At 42.8% G+C, this 22650-nt stretch overlaps 1 protein-coding gene across 9 annotated transcripts in view; it reads left to right on the top strand.

Annotated features, from left to right (window-relative positions):
- Positions 1–22650, top strand: part of stk33 (serine/threonine kinase 33) — a 218773-nt gene that overhangs the window by 138388 nt on the left and 57735 nt on the right. For all 9 annotated transcript variants that reach the window (XM_068046331.1, XM_068046328.1, XM_068046326.1 and 6 more), the window contains one exon: positions 3399–3486. In XM_068046331.1, coding sequence (XP_067902432.1) covers positions 3399–3486 — 88 coding nt within the window. The remainder of the gene's footprint in view (positions 1–3398; positions 3487–22650) is intronic.

Raw genomic sequence — 22650 nt, 5'->3', positions numbered from 1 at the left:
CTGCCTGTGTGGAGTTTGCAAGTTCTCCCTGTGTCTGCGTGGGTTTTCGCCGGGTGCTTTGGCTTCCTCCCACATCCAAAAGACTTGCAGGTGTTAGGTAAATTGGCCGTTGTAAATTGCCAGTAGTATGGGTAGGTGATAGGGAATATGGGATTACTGTAGGGTTAGTATAAATGGGTGGTTGTTGGTTGGCACAGACTCGGTAGGCCAAAGGGCCTGTTTCAGTGCTGTATCTCGAGAAAATAAAAAAAAAAATCTGTGTTCACTATGGAGAAGGATGATGTAGGTATGAAGATCAGGGAAGGGGATTGTGACATACTTGAACATGTTAACATTGAAAGGGAGGAAGTATTAGCGGACTTAAAAGTGGATAAATCCCCAGACCCAAATGAGATGTATCCCAGGCTGTTATGTGAGGCAAGGGAGGAGATCGCAGAGGCTCTGACACAAATTTTCAAATCCTCTCTGGCCATAGGAGAGGTACCTGAGAACTGGAAGACAGCGAATGTGGTACCATTATTCAAGAACAGTAGCAGGGATAAACCAGGTAATTACAGGCCTGTCTAACATCAGTGGTAAGGAAACTATTGGATAAAGTTCTGAGGGACAGGATTAATCTCCACTTGGAGAGCCAGGGATTAGTCAGGAATAGTCTACATGGACTTCAGTAAGGCATGGGAAATTGGTTAAGAAGGTAAGAGCCCATGGGATCCAGGGCAATTTGGCAAATTGGTAGATAAAAGCAAAATACTGCGGATGCTGGAAATCTGAAATAAAAACAAGAAATGCTGGAACCACTCAGCAGGTCTGGCAGCATCTGTGGAAAGAGAAGCAGAGTTAACGTTTCGGGTTCGAAGAAGGGTCACTAACCCGAAACGTTAACTCTGCTTCTCTTTCCACAGATGCTGCCAAACCTGCTGAGTGGTTCCAGCATTTCTTGTTTTTAGCACAGGTAGATAAGGTGGTTAGGAAGGCATATGGAATACTTGCCTTTATTAGCCGAGGCATGGAATACAAGAGCAGGGAGGTTATGATATATAAAATTATGCGGGGTATTGCTCGGATATATAGGAAGAAACTTTTTCCCTTAGCGGAGGCGTCAATAACCAGGGTGCATAGATTCAAGGTAAGGGGCAGGAGGTTTAGAGGGGATTTGAGGGAAAAAAATTTCACCCAGAGGGTGGTTGGAATCTGGAGCACACTGCCTGAAGGGGTGGTAGAGGCAGGAACCCTCACAACATTTAAGAAGTATTTAGATGAGCACTTGAAACGTCATGGCATACAAGGCTATGGGCCAAATGCTGGAAAATGGGATTAGAATAGATAAGTGCTTAATGGCCGGCAGAGGCATGATGGGCCAAAGGGCCTGTTTCTGTGCTGTATAACTCTACGACTCTATAAATCCATGCTGACTATTGATTATTATTTTTTACTTTTCTAGATATTCTTCCATTCTCTGCTTTTAGTGGGGATTCCATTATTTTTTTCTACCACCGATGTTAAGCTGACTGGGCATGTTCTGTCCCCCTTCTTAAATATAAGAATTATGTTAGCTCTCCGCCAGTCCTCTGGCACTATGCCTTTTTCTAATGAATTATTAAATATGTGTAGTAATGCCTCTGCTATCTCTTCCCTAGATTCTTTTAAAATGTGTGATGCAATCCATCTGGGACAAGGGACTTTATCCTTTTTGAGTTTGATTAGTTATCCGATACATCTTTTTTATTTTAAATGAACTTATTTTGTTACTCATCTCATCATTCAATGTTGTGTCTACCTGTTCTATCTACCTGGTAAATACTGAAACAAAATGTTTATTTAATATTTCTGCCGGTTCTCTATCGTTACCTTTGGTATGATCCTGTCTATCCCTTAATCTCCCTATTCCCATCCCAGCTTCCTTTTATTTTAGTGATGTTCCTGTAAAATATTTTAATATTTTGTTTTACATTCCTTGATAATTTCATTGTTCCTTTTTTTGTCTTCTCTCCTAATTACTTCAGATTCTCTCATCATGCACTTCTTTACTGTCTATGTACTTAATGCATGCCTCTTTCCTAACCCTCAGTTGTTCCCTTATGCCTTTATTGATCCATGAAGTCTCACTAGTGTTTAGTGTGTTCTTTCCTTTTCGTGGAATATATTCTTCCTGCACTCTGCTGAATACTGTTTTAAATACTTCCCATTGTTGTTCCACATCGTCGTTTGCCAATATCGTTGCCCATTTTATTTTCCCAAATTATATTCTCAGCTCCTCAAAATCAGTTTTTCTCCAATCCATTAACCTGGTTTTTATCATGCTTATGTCCGTCTCTATTATCATCTTAAAGCGTTCTATATTATGGTCACTATTGCCTAGATGTTCCCTTTTTTTACTTCTCTTATCTGCTTTTATTCATTCCCTCATATTAAATTCACTAGTGAATCTTCCCTTGTTGGGCTTTTTACATATTGGGTTAGAAAGGAGTCCTGTACACATTGTAGGAGCTCCTTTTCCTTATCCCATTTACCTAACTCTTCTGTCCAATTAATATTTAGGTAGTTGAAATCTCCCAAGATGATTATTCTATGTTTTTTACTCATTTCCCTAATTTGTTTGTATATTTCTTTCTCCACCTCCCTTCCGCTATTAGGTTGTCTGAAGACTGCACCTATTAGTGTTATTGATCCTTCATTATCTTTTATCTGTATGCAGATGGATCCTATTTTTGTCTTGCTGATAGCTGTGCCTCTTTTTTTCCTAGTGCCATTGCTGGCTCGAATAAGTACAGCTACTCCACCTCCCATTTTTTACCTCTATCCTACCAAAATATATTATACCCTGCAATGCTTAATTCCCAGTTCTGATTTTCTGTAGCCATGTCTCAGTAATCCTTACTATTTCTGGTTCCTCCCAATTCATGATTGCCTGTAGCTCACCTGTTTTATTATGGACGCTATGTGCATTGCTGCACAGACATTTTAACTAATTTTTAATAGAATTTCCTCTCACTTTATGATTAACCATATTTTTAGACTCCTGTTCTATAACTCTATTCTCTTGCAATTAATGTCCTTCTTTACTTTATCCTTTCCTATGCACTCCCTCCTTGTTTTGTTTACAAGGAGTTCTGTTTCACTGAGAACACATTCTTGGATATCAAGGCAGTGTTTTTTATAGTTGTACTTTACACACTTATTCCATCACGGAAGCAGTCTCAGACAAGATTCTTTGTAAGGAACAAGCTTGTGAGCACTCACAGTGGAAACTCAACAGACACCACCATATGCAAGCAAAACACAAAGCTGAGGAGTTGACTCCGTAGGAGAACTGCAGAAAATTGATGCTCAGTAAAATGCATTACAATATATTCTATACTAAATTCTGCAGTCCATTCTGAAACATTTTCTTTATCCAGGTGACTGATTTTGGACTTTCCGTGCAGAAAGGGGGTGTTGGTAGTGACAAAATGTTGCAGGCAACCTGCGGAACACCTTTGTACATGGGTAAGGAATCTGTTGTCATTTACATTCCAATTTGTATTTTCTCCCCAGAAGTTTCCAATTAATCTTGCATTAGTGACCAATGCCTTTTATTGTTTTATGTATACAAAATTGTTTTTATTTCCTGTTTTTGTACCGAAAAAAGGTAGGTGTTTGTGAAAGTATGACCTTTAGCTAAGATGTTCCATCACACATGGGATACTTGCCTTTATTAGCCGAGGCATAGAATATAAGAGCAGGGAGGTTATGATGGAGCTGTATAAAATGCTAGTTAGGCCACAGCTGGAGTACTGTGTACAGTTCTGGTCACCACACTATAGGAAGGATGTGATTGCACTGGAGAGGGTGCAGAGGAGATTCACCAGGATGTTGCCTGGGCTGGAGCATTTCAGCTATGAAGAGAGACTGGATAGGCTAGGGTTGTTTTCCTTAGAGCAGAGAAGGCTGAGGGGGGCCTGATTGAGGTATACAAAATTATGAGGGGCATTGATTGGATAGATAGGGAGAAACATTTTCCCTTAGCGGAGGGGTCAATAACCAGGGGACATAGATTGAAGGTATGGGGCAGGAGGTTTAGAGGGGATTTGAGGAAAAAAATTTTCACCCAGAGGATGGTCGGAATCTGGAACACACTACCTGAAGGGGTCGTAGAGGCAGGAACCTTCACAACATTTAAGAAGTATTTAGATGTGCACTTGAAACGCCATAGCATACAAGGCTACGGGCCAAGTGCTGGAAAATGGGATTAGAATAGATAGGTGCTTGATGGCTGGCACAGACATGATGGGCCGAAGGGCCTTTTTCTGTGCTGCATAACTCTATGACTCTATCTATGACTCTATGACATTAAAGTTATCTCAATTACTTCCCTGTGCATTAAACAAGATTAAGATTCAATGTAAATGTTAGCACTAATGTAAACATTCCATAGCAATTCTTCATGCCATCATGTTGTGATGGAATGAATCCTTTTGTACAAGCAGGCCTGCTTTTAATGGCCTTGTTTGATGCCAATTGTTATGACCTCAGTAGAGACTTAACTTTAAAACAGGAGATGTGAACTTCCCAGACCGATTAAAGAATTACACAATAAGATTTCATGTTTTAAGACTTTTACTATAACAACTAAACTGAAAATCAACAATAACTAAAGAGTACTTAGTAGGTAGCTAATACAATAAATTACAGAGAAAGGTATTTCCCATTACCTTATTAATACACTTGAAAAGTCCACAACACATTTATATGTTACACAGTGTTCTCATCAAAAAGGTATCCTTGCAGTTAGAAGTCCCAAACTCCTCCCAATAGTAATTGGTTGGATCTCCCCTTATCCTTCTCAAAGCTAATAACCTCTTTGCTCACTTCTCACGAGCACATTTGACTGCTTTTCTGTTAATAAAGCAATCTCTGGTGACCCTGTTGGTCGTTTCTCATCTGCAACCTCAATTTTTGAATTGGATTCATCTTAGCAGCCTTTTGCTGTATCAGTGATCTGAGAGCAGCTCTTTTCTCTCTCTCTCCTCTCTCTCTCTCTCTCTCTCACTCTTTTGGCTGCACAGCTCTGCTTTCTGGTCTTCTTTTCTTCCTTTGAGCCTGTCTCCAGACTTAGGAAAGCCTGTTGAATTTATCCAGATGAAAGTCAATTATTGTTTGTCTTTTACAATTCTCAGAGACCATAATAACCATAGCAAAACCACCTAGCCCTTACTTTGTTTCCAGGTATTAACCATTGCAACTTGAATTTGCATTTTAGAGCTCCTGATTACCATCTTTGAGCCTGGGAGAGCGAAAGCCATGGTCCTTTAGGAGTTACAACCTTGCACTCCGCTTTCAAAAGGGTCTTTGATCTGGGTTCCTTGTTGTCATGGTAGCCAAGACTCCTGGATTGACTCTGGGCAGAATTGGTGTGCGGTCAGATGTCTCTTCTGAATATCCATTTTACAAAGAGCAAAGTTTTTAAAACATAACCATTCCAGCGTTCATAACATAATAATCATTTGAAAATTGAAGGTCATTGAAAGTTGGCATTTTTCCATACAAAGCTGGTAGAGAATAATAGATCAGAGTCATTGCAAAAAAATATTTGGAGCATGGAATGCTTTACCACAGGGAATAGTTGGTGCAGAGACCATTGAATCGTTTAAAAGGAAATTGGATTTTTTTTGAATCAGGGGAAAATAGGAGACAATGGAGAGAGAGCAGAGCAGTGGAATTCGTTTTGAATTACTGTAGCAAAGAGCTGGCACAGACATGATGAGCAAAACTGCCGCCTCCTGTATTGTCAACTTGTTTGGTTCAATAGTAAGGACATTTCATTGTGATATCACGGACATCTCAATCATAAAATGGATATTTTGTTGGCACCTGACTCTGAAATGATTTTGTAATATTGTCATTCCCACATGTGCAATAACTTTAAATCTAGCACTGTGACAAAAGCTGTCTGTATAAAAAAAGTTTGTGCTCTCCTGACTAGAACATTGAGAGTTTACTTTTCAGTGCATTACTGAGAAAGTGCACACTTCTCAATCAAATTTTCTATAATTTCTTTTAAATTACAAATGGCATATACATGTCGACGTTTAAATATGTTCATTAACATAATGGGCCGGATTTTATGTTGGGCGGACAGGAGCTGCTGGTGGCGAACCCGCTTCCACCTAGCTTGGGGATCCGTCCCACATTTTACGGGTCCCCAGGCTTTAATTGTTCCGAGGTGGGACTTCCACCCGCTTGAGGGAGGAAGTCCCGCCTCATTGAGCTGCTGGCCAATCAATGAGCCGGCAGCTCTTAGTCCCAGCAGCGCCACTGGGAGCTGCTGTGACTGCAGCCCCCAGCCGAAGACGTGGAGCCAGGAGTCCAGGTAAATTTCGGTTGCCTCGCCGGGGGTAATTGGGGTCGGGCCCCGGCGAGGCAAGGGTGGTCATTTGGGGGAAAGTGGGGGCGGGGGTGTCTTTAGGTCCTGGGGGTGGTTGGGGAAGCGGGGGTAGCCCTCAATCGAGCGTGGAGAGGCCACCAGCTTTTACCGGGCGGCCTTTCCCGGCTCCAGGATGCCTGCTTGCCACGCCTAAAATCCGTGTGGAGGCAGGCGAAGGCCCTTAAGTGGCCATTATATGGCCACTTAAGGGCCTTGATTGGCCTGGGGCAGGCAGCCTGTTTCACACCCTCCCCCCCCCCCCCCCCCCCCCCCGTCCTACGTAAAGTGGGGTGAAGTCGGGAGCGGGTCGGGAAGCCATCCCTGAGCCTCCTGCTCCATTTTACGCCACTCCCTGCCACCATCTGGCTCATTGGGGTGGTGTACAATTCCAGCCAATGTCTTGTAACAATGGCCTCTTTATAAATATTACTTAAAGGTCTGACTGAGAGGCTCTTCTTAAGCGGCAGATGGCATGTTCTTATAACATAGTTTCAACTCTTGAGCTGTGACCATTGAGACTCTCTGTAGTAATTCAGCAAGTAAAGAATAAGACCTAATGTGGCATTGTTAATCAAGGAGAGTATTACAGCGGCAGAAAGGACGTTTGAGGACTCGTCTACTGAGGTAGTATGGGCCGAGGTTAGAAACAGGAGAGGAGAGGTCACCCTGTTGGGAGTCTTCTATAGACCTCCGAATAGTTCCAGAGATGAAGAGGAAAGGATAGCGAAGATGATTCTCGACAGGAGCGAGAGTAACAGGGTAGTTGTTATGGGGGACTTTAACTTTCCAAATATTGACTGGAAATACTATAGTTCAAGTACTTGAGATGGGTCAGTTTTTGTCCAGTGTGTGCAGGAGGGTTTTCTGACACAGTATGTAGACAGGCCAACCAGGGGCGATGCCACATTGGATTTGGTACTGGGTACTGAACCCGGCCAGGTGTTAGATTTAGATGTAGGTGAGCACTTTGGTGATAGTGATCACAATTCGGTTAGGTTTACCTTAGCGATGGGCAGGGACAGGTATATACCGCAGGGCAAGAATTATAGCTGGGGGAAAGGAAATTATGATGCGATTAGGCAAGATTTAGGATGCGTAGGATGGGGAAGGAAACTGCAGGGGATGGGCACAATCGAAATGTGGAGCTTATTCAAGGAGCAGCTACTGCGTGTCCTTGATAAGTATATACCTGTGAGGCAGGGAGGAAGTTGTCGAGCGAGGTTTACAAAAGAAGTTGAAGCGCTTGTCAAGAGGAAGAAGAAGGCTTATGTTAGGATGAGACGTGAAGGCTCAGTTAGGGCGCTTGAGAGTTACAAGCTAGCCAGGAAGGATCTAAAGGGAGAGCTAAGAAGAGCAAGGAGAGGACACGAGAAGTCATTGGCAGATAGTATCAGGGAAAACCCTAAGGCTTTCTATAGGTATATCAGGAATAAAAGAATGACTAGAGTTAGATTAGGGCCAATCAAGGATAGTAGTGGGAAGTTGTGTGTGGAATCAGAGGAGGTAGGGGAAGTGTTAAATGAATATTTTGCGTCAGTATTTACAGTAGAGAAAGAAAATGTTGTCGAGAATACTGAGATTCAGACTACTAGGCTAGATGGGATTGAAGTTCACAAGGAGGAGGTGTTATCAATTTTGGAAAGTGTGAAAATAGATAAGTCCCCTGGGCCAGATGGGATTTATCCTAGGATTCTCTGGGAAGCCAGGGAGGAGATTGCAGAGCCTTTGTCCTTGATCTTTATGTCGTCATTGTCGACAGGAATAGTGCCGGAAGACTGGAGGATAGCAAATGTTGTCCCCTTGTTCAAGAAGGGGAGTAGAGACAGCCCTGGTAATTATAGACCTGTGAGCCTTACTTCGGTTGTGGGTAAAATGTTGGAAAAGGTTATAAGAGACAGGATTTATAATCATCTTGAAAAGAATAAGTTCATTAGCGATAGTCAGCACGGTTTTGTGAAGGGTAGGTCGTGCCTCACAAACCTTATTGAGTTTTTCGAGAAGGTGACCAAACAGGTGGATGAGGGTAAAGCAGTGGATGTGGTATATATGGATTTCAGTAAGGCGTTTGATAAGGTTCCCCACGGTAGGCTATTGCAGGAAATACGGAAGTATGGGGTTGAAGGTGATTTAGAGCTTTGGATCAGAAATTGGCTAGCTGAAAGAAGACAGAGGGTGGTGGTTGATGGCAAATGTTCATCCTGGAGTTTAGTTACTAGTGGTGTACCGCAAGGATCTGTTTTGGGGCCACTGCTGTTTGTCATTTTTATAAATGACCTGGAAGAGGGTGTAGAAGGGTGGGTTAGTAAATTTGCGGATGACATGAAGGTCGGTGGAGTTGTGGATAGTGCCGAAGGATGTTGTAGGGTACAGAGGCACATAGATAGACTGCAGAGCTGGGCTGAGAGATGGCAAATGGAGTTTAATGCGGAAAAGTGTGAGGTGATTCACTTTGGAAGGAGTAACAGGAATGCAGAGTACTGGGCTAATGGGAAGATTCTTGATAGTGTAGATGAACAGAGAGATCTTGGTGTCCAGGTACATAAATCCCTGAAAGTTGCTACCCAGGTTAATAGGGCTGTTAAGAAGGCATATGGTGTGTTAGCTTTTATTAGTAGGGGGATCGAGTTTCGGAGCCACGAGGTCATGCTGCAGCTGTACAAAACTCTGGTGAGGCCGCACCTGGAGTATTGCGTGCAGTTCTGGTCACCGCATTATAGGAAGGATGTGGAAGCTATGGAAAGGGTGCAGAGGAGATTTACTAGGATGTTGCCTGGTATGGAGGGAAGGTCTTTCGAGGAAAGGCTGAGGGACTTGAGGTTGTTTTCGTTGGAGAGAAGGAGGAGGAGAGGTGACTTAATAGAGACATATAAGATAATCAGAGGGTTAGATAAGGTGGATAGTGAGAGTCTTTTTCCTCGGATGGTGATGGCAAACACATCGCTTTAAGTTGAGGGGTGATAGATATAGGACAGATGTTAGAGGTAGTTTCTTTACTCAGAGAGTAGTAGGGGCGTGGAACGCCCTGCCTGCAACAGTAGTAGACTCGCCAACTTTAAGGGCATTTAAGTGGTCATTGGATAGACATATGGATGAAAATGGAATAGTGTAGGTCAGATGGTTTCACAGGTCGGCGCAACATCGAGGGCCGAAGGGCCTGTACTGCGCTGTAATGTTCTAATTCTAATTGTTTTCCAATCTTGAATCATTAATAAAATGAAGATTTTTTTCAGAAAGCAGTGTGTGATGTTGGCAGAAAAGAGCTAGGTGAACATCAAAGTAATAATTTGGTTTATTGAGCAAAGAAAGTGAATTATTCCCATAGTGCATGCTGAAACAAATCCAAATTTAGCAGATATTGAGGTCATTGTTGTCGGATGGTAAGCTATGTGGGGGCCAGTTTAAGTTGTCTACCTTATTCTCTTTTTAAAGGCAGCATTTTTGGTGTCCTAGGAGGACACCAGATGGTGGTATTATTACTGTTATTCAGCATGGATGAAGGCATTAACAACTGACTTGACAATGGCAGTGTGCGCTAAAAGAGAGAAAACATGTTTTTTTTAACAGAATGCTTCTGTGATTGTTTGTAATTTGTTCTATTCATCAATTTTCAGCTGCACAAACACAGTAAAAAGACTGATGGTTTAAGCAAGTCAAAGTGGTTTGATCATTAGAGATGTTCAAAGTTTCTGTGCTGGTAATAATACCAGATTTTTGAAACTTAGATGACATTTTCTTCATTTCGGGTCAAAGGTGTGTGTATAAAATTCCACTGTGGTCTTAGCATACATTTAAGTAATTTAGTACCCACATCAAAAGAACAGACAAGGAGTTTCATATAAATGTGTTGAGCAGTCATATACTGATATCATACAGCAGTATTTCAACACAGATGTGACTAAATTAGTTGACACTACAGTAACAATGAAATTCCTATTTTATTCTACAGGTGAGGAAAAGTGCATAACCACCTTTTTTGTTAGTTTTAACTAAAGCAGAAGTGAAGGAATAAGAGCTTAAATGTTTTTAAGCAATTGTATAGGATATTGAATCAACTGCTGTGCATTAGACTTCACATCCAAACATTTTAATTGTAACTAGAGTCCACTGATTTTAAAAGAAAGTAATAAAGTTATTTTAGGATCTCATTCTTCCTTCTGCATGCTACATCAGTTTGGTCAGAATTTCAAACTGCACGCCTTTCCCCATTTGAACATGGGCCTGTGTGTACCTTTTATGTCACATCACATGTTTGAAATTTTAAAGATTAAATAATAAACATAGTTACTTAATTTTTTAATGTTATTTATTCCAATATCTGCTATGGTTCGACTGGGATCATCTGAGAACTTAAAATCCAAATCACTTAACTACATTAGTTAATAATTTAATTGACGATCCCAAAATCTAGAGCCATTTCTGCTTTCTTGAAAATTTTACAAACTCTCTTTGCCTCAAAAACTTGGTTCTGTTGGCAGTTGGTAGAATCACTTTTTTAGTTCTCTCTGCCAATCTCCCTTCAACATCTCCACATGGATCCAAGTAATTGCAGTCCAATTATAGAAAATTGAACCTCTAATAATGTTTGGGGGGGTGGGGGTGGGGAATTAAATAAAAGCATCTATCTCTGCATTTTGGACTGCTCGCTTCCATACTCCTTGCATTCTCGCCATCCTGGCTGCAGGAAGGAGATGGGCACAAATGAAGATGAAAAAGAGAATAGAAACAAGAAGTAAGGATGCCACTAAACAAGAGAGAAGAAACAAAATATAGGAGGTGAAGCGAGGAATGGGAATGACAGGGAATGCGACTACTATTGTACAGTAAAAGAGGTGATTAGCAACGTTCAAATAATCAAGGACAAATTGGTGAGCTGGTGGATAGCTTGGGAAATGGCTTGGTGTTAATCAAAATGGGCATTGATTTACAATCATAGAATCATAAAATGGTTACAGCACAGATGGGTCCATTCAGCCCCTCATGTCCATGCCAGCTATCTGCAAGAACAACTCAGCTAGTCCCACTCCCCTGCCTTTTTCGCTTCCCTCTGAACTTTCTCTCTTTAGCCTGGTTCTCACTTCTATTATCAACCTCCAGCTATGCATCCAGACATTTGGTATGTGAATAGCCCAATCAGTCTGGTGCACAATATTCAGCGCTTGAATTTTGTTTCCAATTGATTTTTAGAACTTAATCTTCTGTCCAAGCTTACACCAAAGTAATTTCGAATGGAGCTCATTTCAGACCAATTCACTCAAAAAAGTGACAGTAAGTGGTTCCTTGTCAGCTTTGTTGTTTAGGCGAAAGGCTGTCGCTTTGAGTTCATGGTGCTTGACTGAGTCAGTGGCTTCAAGTTTGAGGAGTGCCCAGGCTTTGCAAATGGGATGAGTGGTCAAGATCCTCCTCTGCCTCATTCTATTTGTTCTGTTGGGCAGAGCTCAATGAATCTTGTAGAGGTTTTTCTGTGTTCAGATCATCGTTCTTTTTATACTCTTAGAAGATTGCTCCTGTATACAGCTGCCAGAAAGGTATAAAACTTACAATAACTGCAGGGAACATATTAACATGTTGCAGGTTTTGGAGGTCGGAGTAATCTGAGTGCTGTTCTGGGTTTTAGATTCTGCAGGAAGCTTGTCTTAATGCCACTACTAACGGCAAGAAACAGGTCATAGTCACTTCAACCCAGGCTGAAATTTGTCTGTTCCAATGAGACAATACCAGAAATGATGCAGCTGGTGACAAACTCGCAGATTGGATCTTTTTCACACATGTCCATCTGCTTTTAACCCCAACCAACTAGGCAATTTTCGCTCAGCCAGAAGGAATAGCGAACACAACTGAGACCTGTGTTTTCTGATGAAAGACAAGAGCCTTTGCAAGTTCCTCTGCAAGCTTCACGAACAGTACCTCTAAACCTCTTGCAGCCAACACTGTCCCTCTATTCTGCATGTTGGCGTTGGAGCTCTGCTGATTGAATACCAAAGCTCTGTGTAATTTCCGCTAAGTGTATACCTCAAATGTTGAAGGCGACATACCACATCAATTAGAGGATTGCTTTAATCACCTCCTTTAGTTGCCTGAAGCACATTCCCCACAGCAAAGCCTGAATTCACCTCCACAAGCTTGGCGTTTCTGACTTGATAAAATGCCATAAATGCAAAGTGACAGCATCACTCCATCTCCATAACGCAAAACTGACAAAAAGGAAAGACTTGCATTTATATTCTATATATATTTTCTATGTTTCTATATATAGTGCTTTTCACGGCCACCACATGGCTCAAAGCGCTTTACAGCTAATGAAGTACTAATGAAGTGTAGTTGCAGTTGTAATGTAGGAAACATGGCTGCCAATTTGTGCACATCAAGCTGCCATAAACAACAGTGTGATAATGACCAGATCATCTGTTTTTGTGATGTTGAGTGAGGGATTTGTTTTTTGGCCAGGACACCAGGGATAACTTCCCTGCTCTTCTGTGAAATAGTGCCATGGGATCTTTTACGTCCACCCGAGAGGGCAGACTGGCCTCAGTTTAACATCTCATCTGAAAGACGGCACCTCCAACAGTGAAGCACTCCCTCAGTACTGCACTGGAGTGTCAGCATTGATTTTTGTGCTCAAGTCCTGGAGTGGAACTTCAACCCGGACCCCTGTGACTCAGAGGCGAGAGTGGTGCCAACTGAGCCACAACTAACATGGCTAGACAGAACATTCAAAATGCGATCTTTCTAAATATCGAGCAAAGACTTGCACTTCACCACTATCATTCCATATTATATAGAAGAAATCAACAAGGCCCTCCTAAAAGTGTGAAGGTTGCTAGCAGGGGTAGCATTCATTTCAAATTTCTCAAGAATTTGGGGCCAAAGGGAAGCGTCACAGAGTCATTTGTGGCACAGAAGAAGGCTCTTCGGCCCATTGAGTTGATGCCGGCTCTCCATGGAGCTATCATGTCTCTCCCACTTCCTCACTCGATCTCCATGGCCCTGCAAGTCTACTTCCCCCAAGTGGTCATCCAATTTCCTCTTGAGTCATTGATTGTCTCCGCTTCCACCACCCTTATGGGCAGCAAGTTCCAGGTCATTACCACTCGCTGCATAAAAAAATTCTTCCTCATATTCTTCCTGCATCTCTAGCGCAAAACCTTCAATCTATGTCCCTTAGTCCTTGTCCCATTAGTTAATGAAAACACATTTTCCTTGTATAACTTCCCTAAGCCTGTCATAATCTTGTACACTTCTATTAAATTGCCCTTCAATCTCCTGTGTTCTAAGGAAAACTAATGAGAACAAAACCAGCTTTTCCAACCTAACCTTGTAACTAAAATCCCCCATCCCAGGAGCCATTCTGGTAAATCTCCTCTGTACCGTCCCAAGGGCCCACACATCCTTCCTGAAGTGTGGTGACCAGACCTGATTGCAATACTCCAGTTGGGGCCTAAACAGAGCTTTATAACTTCCCTGCTTTTGTACTCAATGCTTCTATTTATAAAGCCCAAGATCCCATATGCTTTACTAACCACTCTCAATATGTCCTACCCCCTTCAAAGATCAATGTACATGCACTCCCAGGTCCCTCTGTCCTGGACAGTCTTCAGAACCATTAGTTATAGAACATAGAACAGTACAGCACAGTACAGGCCCTTCGGCCCACGATGTTGTGCCGAACCTTTATCCTACTCTAAGATCAAACTAACTACCTACCCTTCATTCTACTATCCTCCATGTACCTATCCAAGAGTCGCATAAATGCCCCTAATGTATCTGCTTCTACTACCACCGCTGGCAGCGCATTCCACGCACCCACCACTCTCTGTGTAAAGAACCTACCTCTGACATCTCCCCGAAACCTTCCTCCAATCACCTTAAAATTATGCCCCCTGGTGATAGCCCTTTCCACCCTGGGAAAAGGTCTCTGACTATCCACTCTATCTATGCCTCTCATCATCTTGTACCCCTCTATCAAGTCACCTCTCATCCTTCTTCGCTCCAATGAGAAAAGCCCTAGCTCCCTCAATCTTTCTTCGTAGGACATGCCCTCCAGTCCAGGCAGCATCCTGGTAAATCTCCTCTGCACCCTCTCTAAAGCTTCCACATCCTTCCTATAATGAGGCGACCAGAACTGAACACAATATTCCAAGTGTGGTCGAACCAGGGCCTTATAGAGCTGCAGCATAACCTCGCGGCTCTTAAACTCAATCCCCCTGTTAATGAAAGCCAACACACCATACTCCTTAACAACCCTATCAACTTGGGTGGCAACTTTGAGCGATCTATGGACATGGACCCCAAGATCCCTCTGTTCCTCCACACTACCAAGAATCCTGTCTTTAAGCCTGTATTCCGCATTCAAATTCGTCCTTCCAAAATGAATCACTTCACACTTTTCCAGGTTGAACTCCATCTGCCACTTCTCAGCCCAGCTCTGCATCCTGTCAATGTCCCGTTGCAACCTACAACAGCCTTCCACACTATCCACAACTCCAGCAACCTTCGTGTCATCGGCAAACTTGCTAACCCAGCCTTCCACTTCCTCATCCAAGTCATTTATAAAAATCACAAAGAGCAGAGGTCCCAGAATAGATCCTTGTGGAACACCACTGGTCACCGAGCTCCATGCTGAATACTTTCCATCTACTAACACCCTCTGACTTCTATGGGCCAGCCAATTTTGTATCCAGACAGCCAACTTTCCCTGAATCCCATGCCTCCTTACTTTCTGAATGAGCCCACCATGGGGAACCTTATCAAACGCCTTGCTGAAATCCATATACACCACATCCACTGCTCTTCCTTCATCAATGTGTTTTGTCACATCTTCAAAGAATTCAATAAGGCTTGTGAGGCATGACCTGCCCCTCACAAAGCCATGCTGACTGTCTTTAATCAAACCATGCTTTTCCAAATAATCATAAATCCTGTCTCTCAGAATCCTCTCCAATAATTTGCACACTACCAACGTAAGACTGACTGGTCTATAATTCCCAGGGTGATCCCTATTCCCTTTCTTGAACAAGGGAACAACATTTGCCACCCTCCAATCATCCGGTGCTACTCCAGTGGACAGTGAAGACGCAAAGATCATCGCCAAAGGCGCAGCAATCTCTTCCCTCGCTTCCCGTAATATCCTTGGGTATATCCCGTCTGGCCCCGGGGACTTATCTGTCCTCATATCATTCAAAATTTCATGTATTGCCTCTCCCTATTCCTTCTGCTAAAATGCATCACCTCACACTTGTCAGTATTAAATTCCATCTTCCACCTGTCTGCCCACATTCTGCTAGCCTATCTATGTTCTGTTGCAGGCAGTTCGTATCATCTTCGCTGTTTGCCACACCACCAAGTTTGGTGCCATTTGATGAGTGTGGTTTGCAGACGTAATTACTGCTGTAGATTCGACAGGGATGATTCTGAAGCTCACATGAGTCTTTTCTTAAGCACAGGAAACCAGCATATGATGCTGCCTGATGTTGCTCAGTTTCACTCCTCTTCACATTGGCAAGAGAACGACAAATGTGACGGAGAAGAGGGTGGGAGGGAAAGAAATGGGGAGAGTAAGCAGACACAAAGTTTGAATGACATTGAAATAAATGAAAGCTCAAGGGACTTTTGGAATGTGTTATTGCTCGCATGGTTGTGTGGTAGTTGTGACTTCACCCACTCTAGTTACTGCTCGCCGTTTTCACTTAATTTTACACAATTTTTTATTTGTTGGTTTGATAATATGGCTCAAAGCAAGCTTCATTAAAGTCTACTATAATTCGCATTTATCTAAATGGCTGCAAGTTGCATCACACAGATGCATAGGTTCCTCTTTCTCTGAGCTATTGGGGAAATGAGCTCTAATTCAAATACAGATCTTCTGAAGATTGCTTTTGTCAGGCAACTTTTCCAACCTCAATGTGCCCCAAATTGGAACCTGTTAAACCTATCATTATGAAGGTAGAAAGTTGCTATAATGTGGGCACTAAGGAGAAAATCACTGAACTGTTGGTAGTGGGAACAGCATCTTTCAGAACACCTTCCTGATTTAGAAAACAGGTGTAGGAGAAATAGTAACTCCATTTTGGGGGTCTAGAGGAGGGCCAAAGGTGATTTCATGTTATTGTTCATTTGTAAACTCTTTATCGGTTTGATTTTAATGTCCTCCCAAGTACTGCTTGACTGTTGACAACCTTGGCGTTCTATGATACAGAACTGAGTTTCCAACCCCGCATTTTGTCCAGCACAAAGCCCATGTATGTCAAACTCTGTAACATCACCTGCCGCCACCCCTACTTCAGCTTGTTTGCTGCTGAAACCTTCTCCATGCTTTTGTTTTTCCAGACTCAACTATTCCAATGCTCTCCTAGTCGGATTCCCATCTTCTACCCTCCATAAATTTGTGCTTATCCAAAACTCTGCTGCCTATATCCTAACGTGCAGCAAGTTCTGTTCCTGCATTACCCAAGTACTTGCTGAACTACATTGGCCCGAGTCCCCAAATGCCTCGATTTTTCTAATCTCTTCCTTTCCCCTCCCCTCCCTATCTCTGTAATCTGCTACATCCCTGCACTCATCCAAGAACTCTGAATTCCTCCAAATCTGTCATCTTTTGAATCCCCCACTACCTTTTGCCCTGCTGTTGGTGGCCATGCCATCAGCCATCTAGTGCTCAAGCTCAGGAATTCCCCTTCCTAAATCTCTCCACCTCTCCATCTCTCTCTCTCCTCCTTCAAGACCCTCCTTAAAGCCCACTCCTTTGACCAAGTACCATGGAGACCAGTTTGCAGAGTACAGCTTCTACAGAGTAGTTATCTTGGGAATTTGGTGAGTGAGGGAATTTGGCTCCGTGGAGCAAAGAGGTGCTGTTCTGGTCTTTCTTGGACTGCTCTTCTAAGAGGGAGTGAGACCTGAGAGCTGGGGTTTAGAGGCATTATTAAGGTGAGCAGGTATGTGATTGGTTGGTGAGCTTTACATTTTTGTTCTCTCTGAACTAGGGCAGTAGTATAAACCTGGACCAGGGGGTATTGTATTAGATGTATAGCTTAACTAGTTAAACTACTTCTTATAGCTACAAATAATCATTGACTGTCATTTCAAAACTTGAAACCCTAATTAGTTAAATAAAATACAATAGAGAAGGCAGGGCAGGTTATATTTTGCAACTGTAGCATGTGGGAACTGGTGGACACCAGTGTGATCCACAGCAACCACATCTGCAGAAATTGTCTGCTGCTCGAGGATCTTAGGCTCAGAGCTGATGAGCTGGAGTCTGAGTTTCGGACACTGTAATGCATCAGGAAGGGAGAAAGTTACCACACAATGACCATCTCCAACAAGAGAGAATCTAACCATCTACCCCTGACATTCAATGGCATTACAATTGCTGAATCCCCCACTATCAACATCCTAGGGGCTATCATTGACCAGAAACTGAACTAGAGTAGCTATATAAATATCCTGGCTACAACAGCAGGTCAGAGGCTAGGAATCCTGCAGCGAGTAGCACACCTTCTGACTCCCCAAAGCATGTCCACCAACTACAAGACACAAGTAAGGGGTGTGATGGAATACTCTCCGCTTGCCTGGATGGGTGCAGCTCCAACAACACTCAAGAAGCTCTATACCATCCAGGACAAAGCAGCCTACTTGATGGGCACCCCATTCACAAACATTCACTCCCTCCACCACCGACACACAGTGACAGCAGTGTGCACCATCTACAAGATGCACTGCAGCATTGCACCAAGGCTCCTTAGACAGCACCTTCCAAACCGGCAACCTCTACCACCTAGAAGGACAAGGGCAGTAGATGCATGGGAACCTACCACCTGCAAGATCCCCTGAAGCCACACACCATCCTGACTTGGAACTATATTGGCGTTCCTTCATTGTCGCTGGGTCAAAATGCTGGAACTCCCTTCCTAACAGCACTGTGGGTGTACCGAACCCAAATGGACTGCAGCGGTTCAAAAAGGCAACTCACCACCACCTTCTCAAGGGCAATTAGGGATGGGCAATAAATGCTCGCCTGGCCAGCGACGCTCACATCCCATGCACGAATAAAAAACAACATTGTTCCAGCCGGCATTCACACCCCACTTAGGTTATGTTCTTCAGATTTAGTCTGTGGTCAGGGACAGGAGGGTGTGACTACGAGTGAGCCAGGTATGGGGATCCAGAAGGTAGCATTGGAGGGGCATCAGCCCTTGCACTTGTCCAACAGGTATGAGGTTCTTGCAGCTTGTGTGGATAAGAGCACAGACTGCAGGGAGGATGGGCAACCTCACCGCAGCACGGTGGTGCAGGAAGCCATTCGTGGGGAGAGTAAAAAGAAATGTAGTAGTGGTGGGGGACAGTATAGTTATGGGGGATAGATACTGTTCTCTGCAGCCGAGAGAGTCCAGAAGGCTGTGTTGCCTGCCCAGTGCCAGGGTTATGGCCATCTCCTCGGGGCTGGAGAAGAACTTGAAGTGAGGAGGGAAGGACCCAGTTGATGGGGTCCACATAGGTACCAATGACATAGGTAAGAGTAAGAGAGAGGCTCTCCTAAGGGAGTATGAGCAGCCTAGGGGCTAAATTAAAAAGCAGAACCACAAAGGTGGTAATATCTGGATTACTACCTAAGTCACAAGCAAATTAGCATAGGGTCATTAAGATTAGGGAGTTGAATGTGTGGCCGAAAGATTGGTGTGGTAGAAATTGGTTTCAATTCATGGGACACTGCCACCAGTACTGGGGAAAGAGGGAGCTGTTCCATTGGGATGGGCTTCACTTGGCCTGAGCTGGGACCAGTGTTCTGGTGAATCAAATAACTAGGGCTATAGAGAGGGCTTTAAACTAAATGGTGAGGGAGGGTTCAGGTGAGGGAGAAATTTAGAAGGTTAAAGAGCAGAGTGTGTCAGGAAGGGACAGAACGTACAAACATAAAAGTGCACCAGCAAATAGGGTCAGACTAGGGAAAAATGATAAAAAGACAGAATTAATAGCTCTTTGTATGCATGCAGCGTTTGTAACAAGATGGGTGAATTGATGGCACAAATAGAAATAAATGGGTCTATGATAGCTGTTACAGAGATTTGTTTGCAAGGTGACCAAGGCTGGCAACTGAAAAATCAGGGATACTTGACATTTCAGAAGGATAGGAAGAAAGGAAAAGGAGGTGGAGTAGTTCTGTTAATGACGAATGAGATCGGTACAGTAGTGAGAAATGATCTTGGCTCAGAAGATCAAGATGCAGAATCAGTTTGAGTGGAGATGAGAAATAGAAAGGGAAAGAAGTCACTGGTGAGAGTCGTTCATAGGCCCCCTAACAGTAGGAAAGAATATAAATCGGGAAATAATGGAGGGCTGGTAAGAAAGGTACTGCAATAATCGTGGGCAATTTTAATCTTAATATAGATTAGACAAATCAAATTGGCAAAGGTCTTGAGGATGAGTTCATTTGAGTGTATTCTGGACTGTTTCTTAGAACAATGCGTTCTGGAACCAACCATGGAGCAGTAAGTTTTAGACTTGGTAATGTGTAAAGAGACAGGATTAATTAATTAATCTCTAGTATGGAATCCTCTCAGGAAGAGTGATCATAACATGATAGAATTTCATATTCAGTTTGAAGGTGAGAAACCTGGGTCTGAAACTAGTGTCTTAAGCTTAAACAAAGGCACTTACTAAGGTTTGAAGACAGAGATAGCTAAAGTGGACGGGAAAATAGGTTAAAAGGTGAGATGGTTGAGAAGCAGTGGCAAACATTTAAGGAGTTATTTCATAATTCTCTACAAAGATAAATTCCATTGAGAAAGAAAGACTTTCCAAGAAGGATGAACCCTCTGTGGCTAACTAAGGAAGTTTAGGATGGTATCAAATTGAAAAAAAGGCATACAATGCTGTGAAATTTGGTGATAGGCCAGAAGATTGGGAAAAATTTAAAAACCAGCAAAGAATGACTTAAAAATAGAGGAAGAAATTAGAATATGAGAGTTATTTATTGAGAAATATAAAAACAGTAAGAGCTTCTACAAGTATATAAAAAGGAAGAGAGTAGATAAAGTAAACATTGGTCCCTTAGAAGATGGGGAATTAATAATGGGAAACAAGGAAATGGCAGAGACTTTGAACAAATATTTTGCATTTCTCTTCACTGTAGAAGATGCAAAAGCATCCCAGTAATAGTAGAAAATCCAAAGGGCAAAAGGTGGGGGGGGTGGGAGGAACTTAAAACAATCACTGTCACTGGAGAAAAAGTACTAGGAAAACTTATGGGACTATAGGCTGACAAGTCCCTTCGACCTGATGGCCTGCATCCTAGGGTCTTAAAAGAAGTGGCTGCAGAGATAGTGGATGCATTGATTGTAATCTTCCAAAATTCCCTGGACTCTGGAAAGGTCTCAGCAGATTGGCAAACAGCAAATATAATGCGCCTATTCAAGAAAAGAGGGAGACAAAAAACAAACAATAGGCCAGTTAGTCTAACATCTGTCATTGGGAAAGTGCTGGAATCCATTATTAAGGAAGTAGTAGCAGGATATTTTGGAAATCATATTACAATCAGAGTCAACACGGTTTTATGAAAGGAAAATTATGTTTGACAAATTTTTTAGAGTTCTTTGAGAAAGTAATGAGCAGGGTGGTGAAAGAGGAACCAGTCGATGTGTATTTGGATTTTCAAAAGACATTTGATAAGGTGCCACATGAATCGTTACTGCACAAGATGACAGCTCGTGGTGTTGGGGGTAATATATTAGCGTGGGTAGAGGATTGGCTAGCAGGAAACCGAGTTGGGATGAATGGGTCATTTTCAGGTTGACAAACTATAACTACTGGGATGTGTTACGAACAGGTGAGAGATGACGAGGATGGTTCCTTTTTTTCACCACTTGACTGACCGAAGCCAGTTTTTCATTTTAAAGAAAATGTGTTTTTTTTTTAACCCAATTGTCAAGAACAGAAAAATGACAGGTTTTCTTGTAAGTTTAAAATAAACATAAATGTTTCTTATACAATACCCGAAATACACGCAACAACACCCAATCTCTCACTCATACAGTTACAAACACTCAAGAAAGGATAGAGGTTACAAAGATGATGTGCGTTGGGTCTGATGATTTTAAAGAGTTTTCTGTTAAACTTGCTTTTCTCCAGGATGAAGACGTGAAATGGTACAGGCCTGTAATCTTTTCCCTACTTCACTGAAGAAAGACTTGGGGAGGTTCAGGAAGATTGACTGGGACTGCCTTAGTGCTAAGGGATCAGATGGGGAAGAATTTGTTAAGTGTGTCCAGGATAGTTTTCTGAAGCAGTATGTGGATGGCCGTACTAGAGAAGGGGCTACACTCGACCTCCTCTTAAGAAATGAGGATGGGCAGGTGGTTGATGTGTCAGTGGGGGAGCACTTTGAGACCAGTGACCATAACTCTATTAACTTCAAGATAGTTATTGAAAAGGATAGGACTGGTCCTCAGGTTGAAGTCCTGAATTGGGGGAAGGCTAATTTCGGTGGCATCAGACAGGAACTCTCAAAAGTTGCATGGGAGAGGCTGTTTATAGGTAAAGGGACGTCTGGCAAGTGGGAGGCTTTTAAAAGTGAGATGGGAAGAGTTCAGGGCTGGCATGTTCCTGTTGGATGGAAGGGCAAGGCTGGCAAGTTTAGGGAACCTTTGTTGACGAGGGATATTGAGGGTCTGGTCAGGACAAAGAAAGAGGCATATGTCAGGTATAGGCAGCTGAGATCGAGCGAGTCCCTCGAGGAGTATAGGGGATGTAGGACTACATTTAAGGAAATTAGGAGGGCGAAAAGGGGCCAGGAGATTTACCTGGCAGATAAGATAAAGGAGAATCCTAAAAGATTCTATAAGTATATTAAGAGTAAAAGGGTAACTAGGGAGAGAGTAGGTCCCCTTAAGGATCAGTGTGGCAATCTATGTGTGGACCCACGGGAAATGGGCGAGGTCTTAAATGAATATTTCTCGTCTGTATTTACCGTGAAGAAGGTCATGGAAGCTAGTGAGTTCAAGGTAGGGAACACCAATATCTTGGAGCATATCAACATTGCAAAGGAGGAGCTTTTGGAGGTTTTGAAGTGCATTAAGGTGGATAAATCCCCAGGGCCTGACCAGGTGTATCCTAGGATGTTATGGGAAGCAAGGGAGGAGATTGCTTGGGCCCTAGCAGAGATTTTGTATCATTGTTAACCACGGGTGAGGTAGTGGAAGACTGGAGGATAGCTAATGTTGTGCCTTTATTTAAGAAGGGCAGCAGGAATAAGCCAG

The sequence above is a fragment of the Heterodontus francisci genome, chromosome 14 (assembly GCF_036365525.1).
Source record: "Heterodontus francisci isolate sHetFra1 chromosome 14, sHetFra1.hap1, whole genome shotgun sequence".
Classification (NCBI taxonomy): domain Eukaryota; kingdom Metazoa; phylum Chordata; class Chondrichthyes; order Heterodontiformes; family Heterodontidae; genus Heterodontus; species Heterodontus francisci.
The sequence above is the reverse complement of the archived record's forward strand: the minus strand, read 5'-3'. Positions and strand labels throughout refer to the sequence as shown.